Source organism: Neopsephotus bourkii, unplaced genomic scaffold (genome assembly GCF_033783945.1).
Source record: "Neopsephotus bourkii isolate Nb327-2 ecotype Australia unplaced genomic scaffold, CSIRO-AGI_Nbou_v1 NB_1765, whole genome shotgun sequence".
In the NCBI taxonomy this organism is placed as follows: Eukaryota; Metazoa; Chordata; class Aves; order Psittaciformes; family Psittacidae; genus Neopsephotus; species Neopsephotus bourkii.
The window spans coordinates 12,400,807-12,424,104 of record NW_026902239.1 but is presented as its reverse complement, the minus strand read 5'-3'; the positions used below and the strand labels follow the sequence as shown (position 1 = coordinate 12,424,104).

Genomic DNA, 23,298 nt, shown 5'->3' with positions numbered 1-23,298 from the left:
AAACAGTACATGAAATAATGCACATTTTTGTTCAGAGCGGAAAAATTCACACCTGATCTGTTGGTTGGATTCACTGCGTATTCTGAGAACTTCTTTCCCTTTAAACTCTAATTCCTTGGTCAATGCACTTATATTTTCATGAAGATGCAGAATCTCTTTGTCCAGTTCAGCTATATGATGGTCTCGGTGTCTCAGTTCATCTTGTAGATCTGATATTCGGCATAAAAATTCTTTCTCCTATGATATAAGTAGCAGCAGCAAAAAGTATTTTAAATAGACTTGTCTCTCAAAGGCACAATGCTTGCTTTTATGAGGTAACAGCTGAGCAGAATTTTCCACTCAATAGACACTTTTTTTCCAGTTTTTGATGCTGACACAAGTTATAATTAAAACTGAGGGGATTTTTTTATTGTGTACAAGTACAAATAAAAAAGAAATCTTCATTTCGTAACAAGCAGTTTCCATTTATGAGAACATTTAAAACCTGTCATTGCCTATTAAAAGTTTCTGTAGCTCATCACATTTTCCTTTTGATGACACATATGACAAAAAAAACCCCCAGATACTACTAAGAACCAGGTCATTCAGGTCTTTCTACCTCTTCAACACACAGCATAGAGAAACTGTTTTCCCTTTTGCAGGCCTCTACAATGGGACAAAATAACTCAAGATATATACCCCTCACAATGGCTCCTAATTTAGGTATATATAAGTGTCATAAATATCTCATAGCAGAATATGTATACAATAGTTCATATAATATTTCTGTTGTATACAATAAATCAATAAAAATAATTCTTTTTGCATAATTCTAAGTATCTGGAAAACTTATCTGTAACCTATCCCAATGGTTTTATTAATGAATCTCCTCAGTTTAGAAAAAGACTGTAAAAAAATTGACCTTTTTTTCAGTTTTGCATTTGCATCTATTTCACTTCTTAAGAGTTCCACAATAATTGATGAACATACAGTTTGCACAGATAGAAAATCAGCAGATATTTTAAAGTAATTTTATGTGTAATTGTGTATTGTGCCTTCAGGCACCCAGGAAATATAAATATATACTAAGGTACAATTTTCATAGGACATCTAGACCTTTAAAAATAACTCTACCTACCTATAGGAAGGCTATATTAAAGTTGTAAGAGCAGCAGTGGAAAATTCATACCCACATATTTAAATATTTTTCAAAGTAGCAAATATAATCATCCTGCTCAGAACTCACTGTATCCAGTTCAGCTCTGACCCTGTGAACTGATGAGCATTCAAACACAGGAAAACACAATTAATTGCTTTGCCCTCAGTACAACGAAAGCTTATGCTTAGGAGATCATTGTACAGAGGCCAAAAGCACATGGAATTTGTGGCTGGATCAAAGACTCAGTCTTGTAACTTAAACTTCTTTTTCTGACATCTCCTTTAGGTGAGTCCTCTAGGATTAAGCAACACACAACTGAAACTATCTGTATCCTCCCAAATCCTGCACATTTTCATTCCCTGCCACGAGCACCACATTTCTGCCTCTAGCCACTTTTAAACCACCAGGGAAGAGAAAAAGGTGGTCTCACCGTTGACTATTCGCCATATCCAACTAAACTTGTTTCCTCTGTTGCCCCTGTTAATATACTTCTAAAACTGTTTCACCTCCCTGGTGCTGGGCTATCAGTAAATTAATCCTAAAAAGCTATTGTATAGGCAAATAAAGAAGTAATATCCTGGTCATCTTATTTCCAAGAATATGGCTTTCTTTCAACAGAGATCAAGCTTTGAATTTTTAGTTACTACTGGAAAAACTGATCGTGTATGAAGTGAAAAATGAAAGAGAAAAGTGAACTAATCACTTTGCTGCTGAAAGCAAAGAAGTTCATACTGGCTTTGGGGGCTTGTTTTGGGCTTTGAGTGTGTTTTTTATAAGAAGCAGTTGCAAGATGTTAGATCACCTTTCCTTTATTGAGTTTTCCATTTATCTTTTGCAATTTGCCTTCTGAAAAAAAAAAAAAACACACACACAAAAAAAACCCACCAACTTGGGTACCTCCTGAGTTTGAAAAATCATTTGGTTTTAAGCAACCACTTCTCAGCTGTATCATTTAGGCTTCAGAGATAAACAGCTTTTTCCTTTTTAAGTCCTGAGGGCAGCCGAGTACAAGAGGACTTTGTGAGAATCAGCACTTTACACAGTCTAGTGTGCTCCCAAGCGGCCAAACAATTCTGAGAGGAAGGTGCCTTGATATGAGATACTAGGCTTGAATGAAGTCTGTTGAAGGAAGAAAAAGCTAAGCAAGAAAGTTTAGGTGAACAAGTAGGGATGCATTATCTGCTGGTGCTGGCTGACCTTGAAGGATTATATGTTTGTTGATTGTTCACAAGGGTTCCTGCCTCCAGCTAAGAGAGAGTGAATACTGATTATGCAGTTTTACAGTAAGTTGCAGCAATGCCACTTACCTGTCGCCTGCCAAGCTCTATACTTCTTTCAAGCTCCATTTTAGCAGCTACCAGTTCCTGCTGATGGTTGTGCCTTAGCTGGTCAATTGCTGCTGCATGTTGATGATTTAGCTCTGAGCGCAAGGAAGCTAGTTACGGTGAACAGAAAGAACAGTTGATTTGCAAATGTTTACATTGATTAACAATAACAGTCCAGCTCCCTCCAATACTGCCGCCTACATCAGCCAAGCAACTTTCCCGTCATTTTATTCCTGCTGCTTTCTGAATCATTCTCTATCATGAGCTTTGGTTGCTTAATCCTTCCAAAAAAATAAAAAATAAAAATACCAAAACCCCAAAAACTTATGGGTAAGATTTTTCAGAAGTGAACAATGTGGTGTTACCTGTTAAAACATATACTGATTTTAAGAGGAACAATTAGGTCAACACTGTATTACTCAGAGATACACTATAGTGTTACAGTACACACACATGTATACACATGCATGTGCATGTATGTTTGTATGAGTAGAAATAATGGTTTTGGTCCTGCTTGCAATTTGAAAATAGTATACCTAACATAGCTTTTCCTTCATCCTCCAGCTCAAATCGTAAAGTCTGAAGTTCCTGTTCCATCTCCAATTTGAAACCTTCCATGGCTTGCTTATGTGTTTCTTTCAGTGCCTGAAGTTCTTCCGAGTGCTTCTGTTGCAAACGTTCTTCTAATTCCTATGAGATCAAATTTGAAAAAACATATTCTGTAACAGCTTAGGGAATTTATAAAATATTAAGCAACAAAGAACTAGCAACAAAAAGCAGGCATCGGCATAGTCCAAGAATTGTTAAAAATCCACAAATATTGCTCATATTTTCTTCTCTTACTAAGTTATCTTACTATGCTTTTTCTTTGTAGTGGCCGATGGTTATCAGATTACCTGTGCACAAACCCTCGTTCTGCTCACAGTTGGAAAAGAGAAAAAAACCGCATCAATCTATTGATATATTTACAATAGCAAGCAATGTGATAGGTACAATTCATAGATGGGTTTATTGTGCACACATATGCATTTGGGGACTTTTGTCCCCATTAAGTGGGGGCAATGGGAAAACTGATTGCGAAGGTACACTCTAGATCTGAATTTAAAAAAAGCTTAAGATATACACCTTATTAAGTACTATACATTGGCAAAATTTCAGTTCTAAAGCTGGTTTAGGCAAGGTTTAAAAAAAAATATCTCCTGTATGACATTGCTCTGGACATGAACATTATTCTGCAAGTTGCAGAACATAGTTTACACGATTTTTAACATAATGAAAATATATTATAAAAGGAGTAAATTGACAGGAAATACCAGAAAACAAATGCGAAATCAGTTAACTCTAATGGAAAATACAGAGAAACCTCTTGCAAATCACAACTAGACTATCATGTTATAGACAACGATGTCAAATTACTGTAAAGCAATATGTGTTGATAAATTTACAAACATATATATACATATATATGTGTGTGTATATATATATATATGCATATACTGGTAGAGTTTAAAGCAAGATTTGAAACAATGCCAGTATTAGAGATGCTTTTCAAAATGTCTTATCAGTTTTAGCTTAACAAAAATGTTACTGTTGGTCATCAGCTAAAAGGAAACTTAGTAGTTATGCAGATACTTTACACAAATTGCTAAAATGGCAATTTGTTCAGATAAACATGCCTTTTGTTCTTGCTCTTTTGTTTCTTCCATATTTTGAAAGGCAAGGATATGGGCTTCCTGAAGTGACTTATGCCTTTGCTGATGCTCCTCTTCTAATTCCTGGATCTCCTGAGTCAGCCTCTGTCGCTCCTGACTGAACTGTGCCTGTAGCTGTTGCAAAGAGCTCTGTGACTGCGAAAGCTGCATCTCCAGATTCTGCTTCAGTAAGGAGATCTAACCCACAACAGAACAGCAAATATCCATTAATCATTCATGCTAACATCAACTCTGAAGAAAAAACATTCAAAAGAAGAAAACACTTGAAATTTTAGAGCCAGAACATTTACTATAAAAGACAGACAAGCAATGCCAACCATCTACTGAACTTGTGGTTAATATTATATCTCACAGATATAATAATTAGCTTTAAATAGTTTTGTGAGGGTTATTGTATGTGTCAGATTGCACTATAACACTACCTATAACACAGTTTTTCATGGCTCAATAATCAAAATTTATTTCTAGTTTTGCATGAAGTTCAATAAAAATGACACTATCAAGGTTTGAAATCAAACACTTGATTGTTAAAAAAACTATTTTCAGGGGAATATCACATCAGTTCTGTAAGGAAAATCCTGCAGCTGACAGGGAAGGACAGACTGTGACATCCAGATTGATGGATTTTTGTATCTTTTGATACGATATGGTACTATCTTACTGGTAGGTTTTTTTATTTAAAAAGAAATGGTAGCATACCACTCTACATCACAAATAAAACATTACACTTGATGGATTTCCACACACACATGTTTTTTCTTAGCTCAGTAATACTATGAGAGTGAGTTCTCTACTGGTTTTCAAGATCTAAGTAATCTGAGACACAAATACTTATTTTCTTAGAAATATGTGATTTTGCAAATTATGATTTTCACCCAACAAGCATTTCAATACATTAGAATGCTCTGTACTTCTTAAAAAAGTCACATTTTATACTAATGTTATTATATTAATAATATTTGTTCTTTAAATCTCTTTTGTATATTTTCAGCATCTTTTCAGACTGAAAATACTAAACCAGTATTCCCTTTTGAGGCAAACACAAGAGATACACCCTCCAGTTTTAAAAACAAGATTTAACCAAAGAGAATTTTGCTACAGTGACTCAAAAGAAGGAAAAATAAAACTGCCATGAAATGAAGAATTTGAATCAGTAAGGATACTTTTTCAAGCCTCAGAGCATTACATATAATTGAATTATAAATGACAGTCTGATAGTGTCATTTGATTCAGCATACCTTAAAATTGATTATTACAAATTAATAACTACACTGCACATCAATTTCTTGATTTACAGAACATTAACACCCACCACTTAACAAAAAATTAATAGCAGCATACCGAGGACAACTTGCAGCATGAACATTACTGTCGAACATATGGCTTTTCTTTTTTAGAAGGGCACAGCTTAAGCAGATTTGAAAGAAAAAAAGCTACACAAAAGAAAATTAGCACTAAAGCACAATAAGCAAATTAATTTGAATGATATGAGCATGGCTCATTGCATTGCAGATTCACCAGGTCTTTGTGTCTGGGCATTTATACTCTGCCTTCTAAGCGTACTTTATCAACAGTATTTTACTTCAGGTACCTTTGAAACAGATTAGTTACAATTGAAGGAGTATAGTGAAGGCCTATATTACTTTCTGTGATCTGAACTATTCATGTAAAATCTTTTACTAAGTACATTAAATATAAACATCACACACAAATTGTACAGTGTCAGAACAAAGGTTTGTCTGATCTCTGGTTCTGCCTCCAGAAATGGCCAACCCAGGTTACCCAGGGAAAACAAAACCAAGGCATAAATGTAGGGATCTTGACTTTAAGTTATCAATCATCCAGAAATCTTTTTTACATCAGAAGAGGTATTTGGGGGTAAATTCATGGAAACATTAATCAAATACAACCATTACGTGAATCTATAAAAGCTTTTAGTATCCAGTGTCCGGTGGTAAGTTTCATATTGATGTACCACTTGGATGACCTCTAATACATGTAATGGAAAGAAGCCAAAAGCAGTTCCCTTTTCTTACTGCTCAGTCCATTGACTTTTCACAGCTATTCTGTAACTCTCCAGTCTTTGCCCTTTCCACTCTAAATAACTTTTTATAAGCTGCAAACTTTCCTGCCTTACCTATTCATAAACAGCTTGCAAAAAGAAAATACACTGAACAACAGTGTAACTCCACTGATAATCTACCTGCACACTGGTAACACTCTATTTAATACCTATTTTTCAACCGGTTACTTATACAAAAACTTTCCTCTCATATTGTGAAGTTCTTGTTTCCTCAGAAGCCCCAGAACTTCTTGGTAGAATCTCAGAGAAAGTCCTGTTCAGTCCTGCAGAATTTCAGGTAATTTAAACATTATACTCTAAAAAGCCTTTCAATAATAGCATTCAAATGGAGTCAACCACGGAATCTTAGCCAATTTTCTATTAAGATAACATAGAAAAATGTATTTTTGCTTGAAGTTCTATCCATCTCTCACTTAAAGTCCTGCTGCAAATTCTGACAGTTCTCACTACAAAATTTATATACATTTTTAGCATGGGCCAAGGGCAAAATAATTTAAATTTCTTTCTTGGAAATGCAGAAAACATTTTAACTGAGATGATCAAGATAAGTCTGATATCTGGTCAGGAAGCCATCTGAGAAGAGATCAGGAATACTCTTCCCAAGAGCAGTTCATACTTCCACCAGATTAAAATGACTGCAGTACCAGAGCCTGAAGTGAGTCAGTGTCTGGAGATGCCTATTTGCATCAATAGACTATACAGAAAACAAAGGACAGTGAGAACTAAGTGATTCCAACAAGCAAATCAGATTAGTCTGCCCTTCTCATAATATGTGGGTTTGGTTTCTTTTTTTTTTGGTTGAAAGTACATCAAGTATTAAAAATCTGAGTTATTTTTAGAAGAGTACATAATTTAACATTATTCTCATTATTCACTACATAAACTGATATACTTAAGGGCACAATTTGGAAAACATCAGTGCCTCCCTTTTCATGTCTTTGGCTCATCCCCTATATATAATCCTGTACTGAGGACTCAAAAGAAAACAGCTCAAAACAGTCATTATTCTCTGAAAAGTCAGTGTTTTCATCCAAGGTTTTCAGCACACTAAAAACATTGGTAAGAATTTAATAAATAAATAAACAAACAAATAAATAAGTAGTATAGAAAGAAAGAATATTTTGCTACAATGATGACTTGCACTGCAAAACTGCAAATTATAATACATCAACCTCATGCTTTAAGGAAAGCTCTGCAATACACATTTGCACTGCCCACAAGCTTGCTTGCTTAAACAATGCCATAAAAATGCTGCTTATATTATGACCATGTACATAGTGTTTGATGTCCAGGGATATATACACATTTACACAGATGAATGGATGCGGTACACAAGCTTTTGATAACTAGCAGCAAACGTTCTCCTCTCAAGTATTACCATGTATTCTGTTTCATAGGCTAAAGCTTTAAAGCAGTACTATAGGATATGCAGGTTTATTAGTGCAAACATGCCCTGTTCACAAGCTGTAAGTGCAAATCACTTACATTGCTGATAGACTTATGCAAAGCTTCACCGAGACAGTGCCGCTATGAAGAAAAGATCACAGGAATAAAGGGAAACATTCAGAAATCAACTAAGTAAAAGAAAAAAGGATAAGGAAGGGAGAGTAAAACATAGAACATTAATTATAATTTCATCAGGGAAAACTAAGTTGAAAACTATCTGGAAAAAATACAAATATATTGCTTTGGTTTAGTATATATATACTATTGAACACAGAACAAATTATGTGTTTTCTGATGTTATGTTTTGAAAACATCCAGGATAGCATTATCTCTTCAACATAATGTTACTCTTTACTCATATATTATGTAGCTGAAATGTTTTAAAATTACCCAACTCTTTCCTCTTCTCCTTTATGACAAATAATTTTGGGAAGAAATCATTCAGTACACCCATTTGCATTACTATTAGAAAAGATGTCGTGTAACGACTATATTAGTCAGTTGTGTCTCTGAAATATCACAAGCATATTAAACACGTATTAAAGATGAAATTTCACTGCTAACAGGCAGAAAACAAGTTTAGCCTGTAGTGAAGATAGATTTATATTAAAGCACTTCATTTATTCTTCTTAAAATTCAGAATGAGATGGTTACATAAAAGACTCTTCCTGAAAGTCTCCAGCAAAAAACCTTCACGTACCACTTACACAATAGTTGATTAGTAATTAAAAGCAAAATATAAAACGTATTTCCAAGTAAATGTTCCATATGAAATATTATTGATCATACAAATCATACATGCACAGAATAAAGTCATCAGAAGTGAAGTGAGAGCAATTTCAAATCCAGCATGACCAATCTCCACTTTTGTCGCAGGTCAGTCAAGAAGATGGCTTTCTCCAGGAGACAGCAGGTATTTTGGCATCAGCTTGGAAGCCTATAGTTAGGAACTTTTAGATAATACTTTGTCAAAAAACAAATGGAAATTATTATTCATTCTCCTGCATCTACAAGAAGGCACGACACAAAAATACATTACTGTGGTATATCCAAAGGTCTGTAATTAACATCTCAAGTAGTTCACAAGCAACAATTTTCTATGCAAGGGCGTAACACTAGGAGGCACCCTACTCCACCAGACAAGACAGACTAGCATCTTAACAGCTCCGATACCAACACCAGATTTCAACATCGCCGATCTGAACAAATCCACCTGTTTTCTAATGTGCTTCCATTACCATCTGTCTGGTCTGTTTAGGGAGGGAGCTGTTAAATGCAGAAATGATCTCTTGCTAAATAAACGTTCAGTTTCAAGAGCTTGTGGGACTTAATGTTGACAGACGTATCTAGGCACCACTGTAGTAAAACTAAGAAATATTTAGATTTTACAATTGAAGAAGTAAGGTTAGTAGTGTTCTACACTTAAAAGAAATTCCAAGTAAAAATACGTTTTGGAAACTAGATTCCAAACTCTACCCTATTAAAAAGGCCATTTATGAAAGTGAGAATTGCCCCATGCTACTTGCAGAATAACAGATTGCTTTCACCAAGAAACAAACTAATCTAATAATTAAAAATACTAAGATGGGTAATCATTTTTAATATATGTGATTTCACCAAACTTAAAAGTTTTCCAGAGATATAAAAAACAGATGGCATCAAAATGAACTTTTGCTGAAGGTGCTGCACTAAAACCCTCCAGTTCAGTTCAGTATTCAGTTTGTTACCAATTTCTTAGGTTACTTCACTCAGAGCAATCTTTCTGCAATCCACATTTCCTGATTGTGAGAGAACTGTAATTATCTTGTGCAAAAAAATTAACTATTAAATGCTCAGATCTTATTGGCAAAAAGAAAAAAGATTATTTTTCAATAAAGTTGGACTTACACATTTGACATTCCATTGTGTTCTAAAGCCACACACAGAAATGTTGAACATACAGTAAATACAGCTTATTGATTTTTAACAAAACTTGAAATACAAGTACTTTGAAGTCTAAATATTGTATCACTATTCAAAAGATTGATTGTATCAAGATCTGACTTCAGTATACAGTTTACTGAATTTTCAAATTACTCCTGGCTAACAGGAATTGTGTTCTTGTTTAATGCTCTAGACCCTAAATGGGGAAAGTCCAGCTTTATTTGTTGTATCAAAGCATATCTAGATTGCTGTCCAGCCTTTGCCTCATTTTAAGAATGATCTCCAGCAAAGACTGCTAACCTTTCTGAAGAAGAAAACATATGTGCACCCATCACATGCTAGTATAAAAATGTTTCCGAGATGCTGACTGAAGAAGCTGGAGGACCACTGGCATAGGTCCATTTTATCCAGCTAACAACAACTTCCCCAAAACTCTCCCTCAAGATATGTCTTTGTTTTGAAGAGAAACTGATTTGTCAGCAGATGTACTGTCTCTGGCTGCACAGAGCTTATGTGACAGATGACCCTGCAGAGACTTTGAAAGCAGCTGTTTCCCACTACAATGTTTTGTACTTGGCTTGAGGCTTGGAATGGAAGAGCTGCATCAACGTTTGCCCTCTCTCGTAAGGAAAAGCAGCATTTAGAGCCCCTTCCCTTTCTCTCAAAACCCAACAGTTTTCTGCTGAGGAAAATGAATTATATATCAGGTGTTCTGAAATGTATAACTATCTCTGGAATCTAATCGGTCCTGATTTCCTCCTGGTTTTGTAGCAAACCTGAGTAAAGGTGCTGTGTCCAGGCTATCATAGGGTGGGGTACTTACCCTGTTGCTTTAAAAAGATGAGTTCTTTTCCAGTTGTAGAAGTCTATCAAACTGCTAGGCGAAATGCCTATGTGTTCTGACATTTTACCTATTTGGGTTTTGGATTACACGCTTTTAATCTGACAAACTTCAGTTTCAGTGGTTGGGGAGGAGACTATCATTTGAATCTCCCAATATTTTTTGAAGTTTCTGGGATGGTACTAAAGAGGCATTTAATTTTACTTATTTGTGATAATGCTGTCAGGACTTTAAAAATTATTTATCTTGGCTAATCCTTCCTGGAGCACAGACGCATCTGTCAGGAAGTGCCCTTAATCTAGAATTCTATTGATCTGCTGAATCTCAAACAAATTTTGCCCCACTTAATTAAGTTATGTCTCACTCCTTCCAGGGTCCATTGTTATCATTTGTTTTGGACCTATGCCAAAGCTACTTGAGCAACTATCTGCCACAGCAAAGAGACTAAGGGTAATGTTTTAAAACTAGATTCTTGCCAGAGTTTTTACCTTACATTTAAGGGGAAAACATGTACTGATATAGGAATATAATTTTATTTGGGCAATGGTGTAACTGTTGGATTTGGCTCAAGTTTCTGTTTACCATTTTTAGAAGTATAACCTTAACTCCAAATATCAAATTATACTCTTTTCTGACTCACGCGTCATTAATTACATACTGTACCAAGAATTTAATGTTCTTTTCCAGCCACTGACAGGTAGAATTAAAAAGTCTTTCATCCTTATCCAGATTTACTAACTGAAACGCTGTCAAACAAAACCTGGTAATATTAATTTCCAATTGGAAGTTTATAATCAGAGAGACAAGTTTTTTTGATATGAAGATACCGTAATTTCAAGTATCAGTCTAGATGTATTTTTAAACTTAACTAAACACAACACCATGAGAGAAAAAAATTAAATGAAGAAACTAAAAGAGAAATGAAAAAGAACAAAGCTAACATTTGTTAGTACTCCTAATGTGTCCCACTGAAAATACCTAGAAAACTATATTGTTGTGTTGCTTTTGTTTGTCTGAATTGCTGAGTAACTCTTAATTGTAAATGGTCTTTAATGAATTTCCTCCACTACATTCAGAATATTTTAAACAAAGAGTAACATAATGAACAGAGCACAGTACGGGCTGAATGGGCTCACCATAACTCAGAAAAAGAGATAGTAGAGCTGAACTTTAGCATTTGTTTTCATGCTCAAGCTTCAGACAGAACTACAGTGACCCATGTAGATAGAACAAATCTTCAGCATCACACCTCTGAATAGACAAGGGAACCCAGAACAAGGCAAATTCTTTATTAAGAACTATGGACAGTCATGAAACAGGGTGAAGCACCCCCAGTAGTTGGCCCTCTGAGGGCTGCAGTGACTCTGGACTACATGATTATTCACATGCTCATGTATAATAGTTTTTGACTTGCTTAAAGCATAGGCTTCCCCAGTGGAATACAGGAGTACTAATTCTTTTAAATCAGCGGTGAGTGGCAGGATGAGTGTGGACACTGGATCTAGGCAGAAACTCGCAAAGTTCCCCAGTTCTCTGTGAGGCCTGCAGGAGCTACAGCACAGTCCCATTAAGAGCACAGTTTTGAGAGCTGTAGTCACTTGTGAAAGTTCCCAAGAGCTGCAGAAATTTGTGCTCCTTTGGAAAAGCAACAAATATTTACAGATGAAAGAAGCAGCATAAAACCTTACCCTCAGCTGCATTCGAGGTCTCTGTTCTTTGCTCCCTCTTTGGTACAATTTTTCTTTACAGTCTTTTGCATTTCAGCATTTTAGATTTCAAAGTGCTTTTTAAATCTTGCCCAAAATCCCTTACCATCCACTAGATGTCACAGTAGCCTTACCAGTATTGTTGAATACAAGAATAATGAAAAAGAATTTGGGAGGGAGGGGGATGTGACTTGAAATTTACCTCCTCTCTCTTTCTGATAAACAGTGTGTTCAGGACAATATAAAGTGACAGGAGGCAGAGGAAAATGATTCTGTGCTGAACGTTAATCTCCTTTCAGGAAACTGATCTAGGGTATGTGCAAGTTACTTCTCATAGAAACTTCGAGCATCCATTTGACAGCAAATCTTCTAAAGCAAGGATTACACAGGCTGTGGAACAGGCTAGTAATCCTTGTGCTGGGGAAGGAAAGTAGTGTTTTCCAGTTCTGCAAATGTGGATGCGTGTCAGCTCTGCAATAAGCACCTCCACATAGGCATAGACAGAGCACTAACTGAAATCAGAAACAGATAAAAATAATACAGGTCTTAACCTGTACGTTTCAGTTGTGCAACACAGACAAGCTGCTTTAAAAAAGAAGATTCCTGCTATATTGTACATGGCTGAAGCCCTCTCAGCAGTAAAATGTTTTTAGGAAAAGCGTTAAAAACCCATTACACAGATAAAAGAAATGGAGAAGAGCTAGCTCACATGAATTCATATTTCATGAAGAAACTCTCACATGGATTGATGTACAAGTACTTAGTACAATTTACAGGAAAAAATGGGAAACTACTTTCTTTTTATGTCTTCTAGAATAATTTCTCCTATCAGGGATAAAAACTACACACTTGGTCTCTAGATACTGATCTAGTTAACCTTCCAACCACATTTAACTATAGATAGTAAGTGATGCTTTGCAACTAGTAAGAATGTGTTTAAGCACTGAATCAGCTGAATAGCATTTTCTCTCAAGAAATTTTTTTTACTCATAATACAGCTATACTGTTAGAATAACAATAATCCTACATGCATAATATGAGGGGTCACTTAGCATTACTGGTACAAAAGTAAAAACATTTCGTTGTTATGCAAAAGCTAGATCTCACCTACCAAATGTGCAACAACTAGAGGGCAGAAATTTGCAGATTACTATAACAGAATTAAAAAAACAAGCCAGTTTTTAGTACACTTTGTAGGCATAAATTTTTTTATTTAGGATTTTTATTTTTTTTAAGTTTTTGCCACAAAAAGTCAACAAGGACAAATGCAAAGTCCTTTACATGCAATGTACTAAATCCCTGCACTAGTTCATACAGAGTTAAAGATCTGCTTTGCATAACCTAGTTAATGGTAGGCTAAGCATGAATCTGCAGTGTGGTCTGGCAGTATACTAGGCTGAAGCAACAACCAGCAGTTTGAGGGAAGAGATTAGCTCCTTTGACTTGGCACTTGTTGCACATCACCTTAGGGGGAGCACATTCTGTCTCCTCCTCCAGTTCATTCAGCTTTGGTTGCCCCAGTACAAGACAAATATTGATGAGCTTGAACTTGTTCAGTGGAGAGCTACTACAACTGCTGAGGCTGGAACATATATCCTTCTGATGGAATCAGGTTTGTTTAGTCTTAAAGAGGAGAAGGTTTTCTGGTACTTAATAGCTTTCCAGTACCTATGCGGTGCTTACAGAGGAAGTGACCCAGCCTCATCACAGTGATGCACAAAAGGATGAGAGACAATGACCATAAATGAAAACAGAAGAGGCTCTGTCTAAATATAAATAAAAAAATCACTGTGAAGATAACAAGTACTCAAAGAAATTATTCAGAGAAGCTGTGGAATCTTTATTCGTGGAGGTTATTCAAGACCTGACTGGACAAAGCCCTCAGCAACCTTGCTTAAAATCAGTGTTGACTGCTTTGAACAGGAGGTTGTACTAGATGACCTCCTGAGCTCTTTTCCAAAGTAAGTCAGTCATTCACTCTATAATTCAGGTCAGTGCAGCTCTCAGAGTCTACCATAAGTATTTTAAAAGTTTAAAACCACAGAAAGCTTAACACATACCTTTCAAATTGTCCTTTCATGGAGAAAATTATATTTATAGGTACACTTAAACAGAGTAAATGAAGCTTGAGTAAAGGCAGTAACAGAAACATAAAATCAAACAAGTCAAAGTCTTACTGCAGTCATGTTGTAAAAAGTAACAGACCAAGAACTTTGAAAGCCTTCAGCTTTTATGAGCCTAAGCCACAAGATTTTACAATCTTAAATTCCCTTGTCAACAAAATAAATTGTTATGCTGCTGTAAGAAAGCGCATGTTCTGTTATTAGACTTCGCAAATTAGGCAGCAAATTAAAAGCCATCCCACAATAACACCCTGAAACTGCAGTCATTTAAAGAGTTTAAAAATCTGTTTCTCTTACTTTAAAATGTATTTGCTCATTATCAACTATTCTTTCAAATTGTAGTCAATGAAACCAGTTCTATAGCATTTATGGTTCAGAAAAAGTATAAAGTATTTTCTGTGAATAAGCTAACATAACTGTTTACCAGTACTTACAAAAACTTAACCCAAAATAATGTTCAAAATCACTTAAGAGCAGACATAGCTATAATAAATATGTAGAAAGTGAGGGACATTTTGACTTTTCAGTGACTTGTGCAGTGTTTTTATTGCAAAGATAAGGGATACCTTTAAGTGCAAACAATCAGAATTGGTAAATATTTACAATAGAATAGGTAAGCAGACAAGAATAAAATAAATAACCAAATAAACAAATCTTATAAGTGAAGAGGTGAGACTGCCAACACCCTCCCACTCCCCCAAACAAAACTGTAAAAAGTTCTATTCACATTTAGTGTAAAGAAAGGGCATTCATATAATTTTAAGGCAACTTGCTATATTACTTTTAAAGTTTGATAATTATTAGGTTTAAAAAGCATTATGCTAACAAATTAAATTTCAAAGACAGATGTCACAGCCAATTTCCTATTGTTAATTGGTAATAAACCACCAGCAACTAAACTGTAACTTCTAATTCTCAAAGAGACCATAGTTACCTGGTCTAGAAGATCTTCAACTTTTTTTTGCCATCCATCCCTTGCTGCTTTTTTTTCACGTTCTTTTAGCTGCAGCAGCTGAGTCATGGCTGCTTTCTTATCCTCTTCATGCTGCAGCCTCAGCTCTTCACGAAGCTTATTACATTCCTGCCTAAAACCAAAGGTGAAATAACTAAAATGCAGTGGAACTTGTGTAAGAAATGAGGGAGAATTAAGAACTCTGGAATAACTGGAAAATTTTAGGTAATAACAGAAGCCCTTCCTTTACATTTCATATTACATTTGCATGTAATATATACTTCATTTCTTATTAAAGAATAGAATGAAAAAAATCTATACTTGCCGAAGATTTTCTGTCCATTTTACTTCCAAGTCACGAGCCATTCTGTCAACTTTGAACTTTTCCTCTTCTCTCATGGTAGCAATCATTGCCTCGTGCTGTTGTCTCTCCTGATCTAGTTCTCCCTGAAAACACAAACTTCACAATAGAGACTGATCAGCAGCAAAAAGGTATTTCAAACCTTAAATAAGTGTATTTATAATAAAAGTATCACATACAATTGGCTTGTAAAACTTGAACTATTTCAGTGTGTGGTTCCTAATTACACACAATCAACGCCTATACATCTGCTGATATTTCTTACTTGTAGAACAGAATTCTGCATTCCTATAAAAAGCTATAACAAGCAATTTTCCAATAAGTCATTCTGGAATTAATCTTTTGAAATACTGTTACACTGAATCACAGAATAATGTGTGTTGGAAGGAACCTCAGAAGGTCATTAAGTCCTGTTCACTGCAGGACGAACTTCAGAATTGCTCAGCTTCTTTGGCAAGCATGATTTGAATGATTTTTTTTTAAAGCAGGAAATATTCAGTATTTGAATTTCAAACCTTGGGCTACCTGGATTTGATATAAAGTTCATGTACTTTCTTTATGTTACTTGACTGGGCAAGCCTGCTAGAAACATGGTTTCATAGTCTGAACACGGAAAAAAAACAAAACAAAATTCCTATCAAGTTCTGTCCAAATTTTACTAGAACAGTATTAAGTACTACCTAGAAACCACACTTACATGAATGTTTCTCAGCTGTGCTTGCTTCATCCATGAGAAGCAAACACGGCCATCTAGATTTAATTAAGGCTTTTTAAAGTGATTTTTTTTGCAGGATTTTTTCATGGATGTATTTTAAAATCCATTAAGACAAATGTTATTGCCTGTAACCTGCTATATGTGAGTATTTAAATGTTATAATAGATAAAGAGAGAAGAACTGATTAGGTTATAAAGACACTTAGAGAAATTATAAAAAATACAGAGGAAATACAAACTGCAATAGGGTGCCCATCTACTGACCATAGCCAAAGAAATGAATAGTAATAAAAACCCACAACCAAAAAAACCCCAAACAAACAAACCCCAAAATATTCTGTTTCAGGTTGGTTTTGTTAAGAAAATAACACCAGTATGAAAACAGATCCAGGGATTTACTATTATTATTTCGTTTAATATTTGCTGCTCTACTTCAAACATTGCTGTGATCTTGTAAATGTACATTGTTTACTGAGGAAAGAAAAAGGAAAGGTTATACTTAAATCGAATGAGCTACTGACAGATCAACTGAGTTCCAGTTCCACCTAGGCCAACTGAAACAGCAATATATTTCTGCTTAAACAAATTAAAAGCTTCAGTTATATAAAGTGGTCACATTTTCTGGATGACAGTCTGCTATCTTTCAAGATATAAAATAATATATACCTTTAAAGTACTCTTAAGCATCTTCCAAAATTCTAGATTTGAGCCTGAAATGAAGACTATGCTCATTACTTGAGGAAAACATGGTGCATAAAAATGAATCTAGAGCTAGTGAGCTTTGAATCTTGCTTTTCACAAAACCACGAAACTGTCTGGAATAGCACTGGTCTAACAGAGATCTTTTTTACATTCTCCGGAAATTCTGTTAAGCCTCTGAAAAATCCACCTCTGGATTTATTTTCTTTGGACACCCTTTAGCACAATTTATATTAACCACAGAAAGATGTGCCTGCAGCAATACCCATTAAGTACTAGGAGTGTTCTGAAAACAAACCAAACCCAAAACCACCCACCCCAAACCAACCAACACAAAAACCAACCCCCAAACCAGCCCATCCTAATTTTCCATTTTTTTCTCTCTGCTTAAAATAGAATCTCTTTTTTAACAAAGGCATATGAAGTTCCTTCAATAACGTGTACACTATAATACTTCTTGCCATTTTAAAAACAAGACCAAAATCACCGTGACTGTACTTTGCACAAGTTATTCTCCAACATTATGGTTACCTCAACACTATACAGTGAATCTGTGGTCTCTCGCAGTCTTGCTCTAGTTAATTCCAGTTCTTTCTGGAGTATCTCCTGAGCTTCCTGAAGACTGGAGATATGCCCTTCTGCAGTACCAAGGCCTTGCTCACTTTTGCGCACTAGGTCTTGCAGACGAGACACCTATGACATTAAAAAAAATAAATAATTGTGATTTCCATACTTATTAATAATGGCAGCCAAGTCACCCTGGCTTCATTTTCTTCCAGTGTATTGTACAATAATACAATTTTTTCTATCTGTTTGCGCTTCAGCTCCCCATCTATAAAATAATGATATTGTATTTTTTTCCTTCAAGTAAAAATATTAGAGATTGAGCACTGTTTACCAGCTATAGGTGTAAAACGTTTTAAATATGTGGGCTGGTAAAAACAGAATAACTGGAGGCAGGGGGGACCAAAGGACAATAGCTAAGGGGAACTGAAGGTTTTCAGGCATTAGTAGCGGTCTATGCCATTGCCTTTGTATGTTGAGATAAATTCATTCACACTGAATTTATTCATTGCAAGAAAAGGCTAACCTTTGGTTTGCAGGTATGAGCAGGTAACACTCATAACTTTCTGTTTATTAGCATAATTATATGCAAACAGTGTTTATAACATACACAGGTGCACACACATGCTCTCCCAGAACTCTCTCCCTCTGTATGCAACCCATAAAGTGTTTACAAAAAAGACTCTTTGCCTCGCAGTAAGGAATCCCAAATTTCTTTGGAAGACAGACTGCAGAGAAACCTAATGTAATCTTGAGAACAGGGGAAGTTTAGATTGGATATAAGGAGGAAGTTCTTTACAATAAGGGTGGTGAAACAGTGGAATGGGTTGCCCAGGGAAGTTGTGAATGCTCCATCCCTGGCGGTTGCTCCATCAAGGCCAGGTTGGACAGAGCCATCGGTGACACGGTTTAGTGTGAGGTGTCCCTGCCCATTGGAACTAGATGATCTTAAGGTCCTAATTATTCTATTCTATGATTCTATATACAGAAAACTAGTATTTCCCTACAAAACACAACTACCTGAAGGAGAATCTGTGTATTTGGTTGCAGCACACTACTGCATGGAACATAAACATCTGTTCTGTCAATCTGAAGGATACAAAACATGCAGGAAAGCCACTCACAGGGTTTAGGTCTATTCTGCTGATCACAAACCAATGCTGGAGGCTGTTTAAAATGATCCTTAGTAATATAATTGGAAATGCTTTGCATAGAGATGGCCAGTCTATAGAGATGGCCAGTCTTTAGACTACTCTGTCAGGTGACACGGAGACTTTCTAAAAGGTCTTGGCTGGTCTACAGTGAAAGGAAGCAAGTCTAGAGAGTAAACAGCCAGTCTCATCCTGAGATACATGTGAGAAAGTATCCTGACTTAACCTGAGCTCTCAAAAAAAGTGCCTGGCAAGTAATTAAGATCACACTGTTTTTAAACAGCTTTGTACTAGGAAAAGCCAAATGAGGCTTGAAACTTCCTCATCTTTATGCTAAGAAAATTGCTTTAAAAGTCTGACAAAAAGAAAAGAGAATAGGATGTGTTCAAAAACAGCTTTCTCAGCAGAGAAGTTAGAACTAAACTAACATCTGCAGAAAGTAATAAATATATGCCTACTGTTAAATGACATCTGTAACTTTAAACAAAACAAACAGAAAAGGAAGCAGCAGTAAAAACATAAGAGCTAAGCTAAAGATGTGCCAGACATTTCACAGGGAAGTTTCTGCCAGGTCAATGCAGGCATTGATAAACTGTTGTCAGTTGTGAATAGGGATTCAAATGGTAAGCCGTGATTGCAACTGAAGCACTTCTCTCATGTGATTTAGATAAATATAGTAATAAAACAAAATACATCTGCTCTGCACTACATGGAGTGGATTTACAGTACACCCTAAATTTACCACCAGAATGCTTTCTCTCATTCTCTCAATATACAAAATACACTGTAATATGTTTATCCTGACATAAGAATGTATACAAGTTCAAATACCGAATAGCACCTGGCCCTAATTCCCTATTTTAGTTTTTTTTCAGTTATACATTCCTTATCTATGCCCATTTTCTTAATTTAGTGTGCTGATGAATTTTCCACACCTGAACTCTATAGCAGTTATATAATGACAATTCATTCCTAAAGCATTTGATTACCTTCAAAGAAAGAACAAGTTTATTACTCATGAGCCAAAGAGAAGTTAAAACTAAATTTAAATTTTAAACTTTATTTAGTAAAACTAAATAAAGCCTACAGTGTTGAATGACAATAGTGTTCTCAGATCTCTCTAGCAACAAAGAAAGTTAACATACAGCAGAGAAAGCTAAAAAGAAATAACTAAACTCTGTAATTTTGAAATGAAAAATAAACCTGTGTATGATTTTGTTAACATACATAACAAATACATTTTCATCAAACATAGCATTAAAGAGGAAGAGCAGTTCCAGCTTCACTTTGCACCATCTCCAAGTACCAGCAAAAGCACTCACAACTATCAGAAGGAAGGATGGTCCCCTGTTTCACAGGTACTCATGACTGACAGATCAGCAGTGCCACTGAGCTTTAAAGATTGTAGATTCAACTACTCTTGTGGTATATATTAATATACTGAAACTATATTAATACATACTTTAAGAATATATATTCTAACATATTTCAATACCTTAATAGGTATATTAATATAGTAATGTATTGATATACTAATAATATATCAATATATATTAACATAACATATACTTTAATATAGTAATAATTCAATGTATACTTTAGAAGGACAAACTTTCCCATTTACTAAAACCAGGAAGTTTTATTCCAAAGCAAGTTCAGCATTTGTGCAATTCGCAAGCCCCCAGAATTCAACAAACAGCCACCATCTCCAGAACTTGTACAGTATAGAAAATGGCAATTAAAAGTACTGCTGCAAAAAAAGTACTTAATGCTTGAGTCCATCTAAAGCCCACACAGAAATCATATGTCTGACCTGTTGAACAAAAAGACTGATGAACTATTTTCTTGAAAGAAAGCCAAAGTTCCAGGCACGAATAGATTGATAGTTTGATGAACGGATATATTTCTACTTTAAAAATACTACATTATGAAAAGGCGATGATTTCAAAATCAAGAAATTAAAACTGCACTGAGATATGTTTAACATTGACTGCATGTATCAAAACATTGCAAATAATTTAAGTCTTACCAGAAATAAGTATTTAAAATCATCTTTTCACAGAAATATATGAAGATCACCTGCAAGTCAGGAAGCTGACCAGAATTTACAATATGCTAACTGTAATCAAATACGAGTTTAAATATAGTTAATTTTCCCTGTGTCCTGATATATTTTGTGTAGAGGTATGGGTACCTAGTGAATAGATAAGCACAAGTGGTTTACATTAACTGTTTTGTACCTCAATCCCTTTTGCTTTGTTAATTTTGCAAAGGACAACAAAATCATTGCTCAGAAGCAGTCAAGTAACATCATGTATGAAGAACAGCCCACTTTAAGCACAAGATCATTATTGGTAAAATTGGCACACAACTGTTAGCTGATACAATTAAGTTAACCCTTGCCTCCTGATTGGCAGAAGTCAGTTTTGTTGTCAGCTCTTCCTTCAGGTTTTCCAGCTGCTGTCGGAGCTGATTCTTATCATCTTCCAAATGTAGTTTCTCTTTCTCAAACTGCTGCTCCAACTCCTTCAGAAATAAAAAGTATGGAAGAAATATTAAATTCTTGTCATAAGCCATCACAAGCTACAGGTCTACTACATGAAAATTATTCCTCCCAGCGTAAACATTTCTGATCTCAACCAAGAACTGTCCTTTCTTTAAAGTGTTAAAACATGAAATTTCCTTCCACAGTGGCGTTAGTATTCTTCAGTTTATTTTCTACTCTATTCCTTGATTAACTTCTAATCTAACAGCCTTGATTAATCACAAAGTAAAGACAAACAGGGCTTTCTTCTCAATTATTAGTCTCACTTTGTACTTACTTATCAAAATCATTAAAACTATATCTGCTTTTACAGTTTTTCAATCTGAGTTGAAAGAATGCAGAAGTTTCCTCTTTTCATAGAATTAAGTTAATAATATGCTTATCCTTCAGCCTTTACTCATCCATCTCCTACACATTATCCCCAGAGAAAACAGTAAATCCTAAATATCCAGACGGAGCTTTGGGAAGTTTTTCAAGCCATTACAATAAAGGAAAGAAAGCCCCACAGCATATGTATAAAATGTATGCAGAACCAAAGAAATTAACCATTAATCTTCAAGTTCAACTACACACAAAGAATCAAATACCACCTCTGTTTTGGTTCAACCTCTGTGGAATAACAACATAATTCTGAAATTAACTCTTTTGGATGAATTACATTTCTTTTATATGAGCCTATGTTGTACATGTATTTCTCACAAATTTTTTTAAGGAAAACTATAAATTCATGCTTCAGCTTTACTAATATTTGGAATATATTTTCAGGATAACAATTTCTGTCACAAAATACTTAACATGAAACTTTAAAATTAAAGGCATTATTACATATTTCAATGGAATATACTACACAACTTATTATATAACAAAGTCTTCTTCAAGAAGATTGAGGCTGCTAAGTAAGGTGCTCCAGAGCCAGGTAATACAACAGGATTTTCTGTGCAGCTACAGAGGTTCCTTTATTAACTCCTTCCGAAGGCTTAGCATCGATTCAGTGCCTCTGTGTAGCCCTGAGCTCAAATATGTGAGATATCGGTAATCTCTCAGAAGCAGATATGAAAATAGAGACCAGAGCCACACATGGAACAAAAAGTACAACTACAGGCATTACTGAGGTTGCAGATAGCAAGAGAGTTAAGGGCTCAAGAAGTCGAGAGGAAAAAGACTGTCATGAAAAGGTGTAAAACTCAGGAAAAACCGGGGAGCTGCAAGACAGTGAGTTGGTGTCAACATGCAATCCAAGAAACAACGGAGGCCAACACTTCTTCCACCAAACCAAGAGACTCCTCAAGTGTTTTGCTGGGGGTGGTAAGCATATTAAGCTTAGTAGCTTGTTCTAGCACTCTATTAGGGTGTGCAATAGCTGATAAATAATTTGTGAATAAACTGCTTGCATAATCTCTGTTCATGGTAGAAGTTGATCAGAGTGACAAAACAGATGGTTACTGTACTAACTTTCAGTTATACACTGCTATACAACGTAACTCAACAAGTACATGTTTTTTTCCCAAGCCCGGATCACCACCTGAGACAAATGATACTTGCTTAATGCAACTTGCTCAATTTTTCTTGTTCGCACTGTGAAATCTGCTGTCTGCAGAATTTCACTAGTGCTATTCAGACCTTATTCTGATAACTGAGTAATTAGTTCTTTTATGATATTTGTCAGTACAGCTGTGCAGTACTGCAAAACTATTAGCAGCTCTATTTTCATAATCCTATGATGCCATTTTTGCAGCTCATTTTATAGATGGAAGAATTGAAGCAAAGAGATATATTTGTCATTTATTGAGTCTTTTTCTCATTCTTTAGAATTCTCTTCTATTTTTTAAAACCTTTCCAAACCCTAGATGCCTTTCCCAGTCTTCCAGTCCCAACAAATCCTTATGTTCTCTATCCCAAGGCTCCTTGTACCATGCTTCTTCCTCATATTAAACTCAGCTCTTCTCTACATTTGAGACTGGCTTTTTCTTCCTTGAATTACTGAAATAACAGAAAGTGTGCTTAGTGAGATAGGT

The 23,298-nt window shown here is 35.4% G+C and overlaps 1 protein-coding gene across 4 annotated transcripts in view; it reads right to left on the bottom strand.

The window, feature by feature from the left end:
- Positions 1-23,298, bottom strand: part of FAM184A (family with sequence similarity 184 member A) — a 69,052-nt gene that overhangs the window by 11,671 nt on the left and 34,083 nt on the right. For 2 of the 4 annotated variants that reach the window (XM_061378125.1, XM_061378127.1), the window contains exons 6-14: positions 21,142-21,264; positions 17,555-17,716; positions 15,571-15,696; positions 15,232-15,378; positions 7,744-7,785; positions 4,140-4,352; positions 3,000-3,153; positions 2,446-2,573; positions 53-237 (exon numbers count right to left, since the gene is read on the bottom strand). In XM_061378125.1, coding sequence (XP_061234109.1) covers positions 53-237; positions 2,446-2,573; positions 3,000-3,153; positions 4,140-4,352; positions 7,744-7,785; positions 15,232-15,378; positions 15,571-15,696; positions 17,555-17,716; positions 21,142-21,264 — 1,280 coding nt within the window. The remainder of the gene's footprint in view (positions 1-52; positions 238-2,445; positions 2,574-2,999; positions 3,154-4,139; positions 4,353-7,743; positions 7,786-15,231; positions 15,379-15,570; positions 15,697-17,554; positions 17,717-21,141; positions 21,265-23,298) is intronic. The other 2 variants (XM_061378126.1, XM_061378130.1) reach the window with 1 other exon arrangement.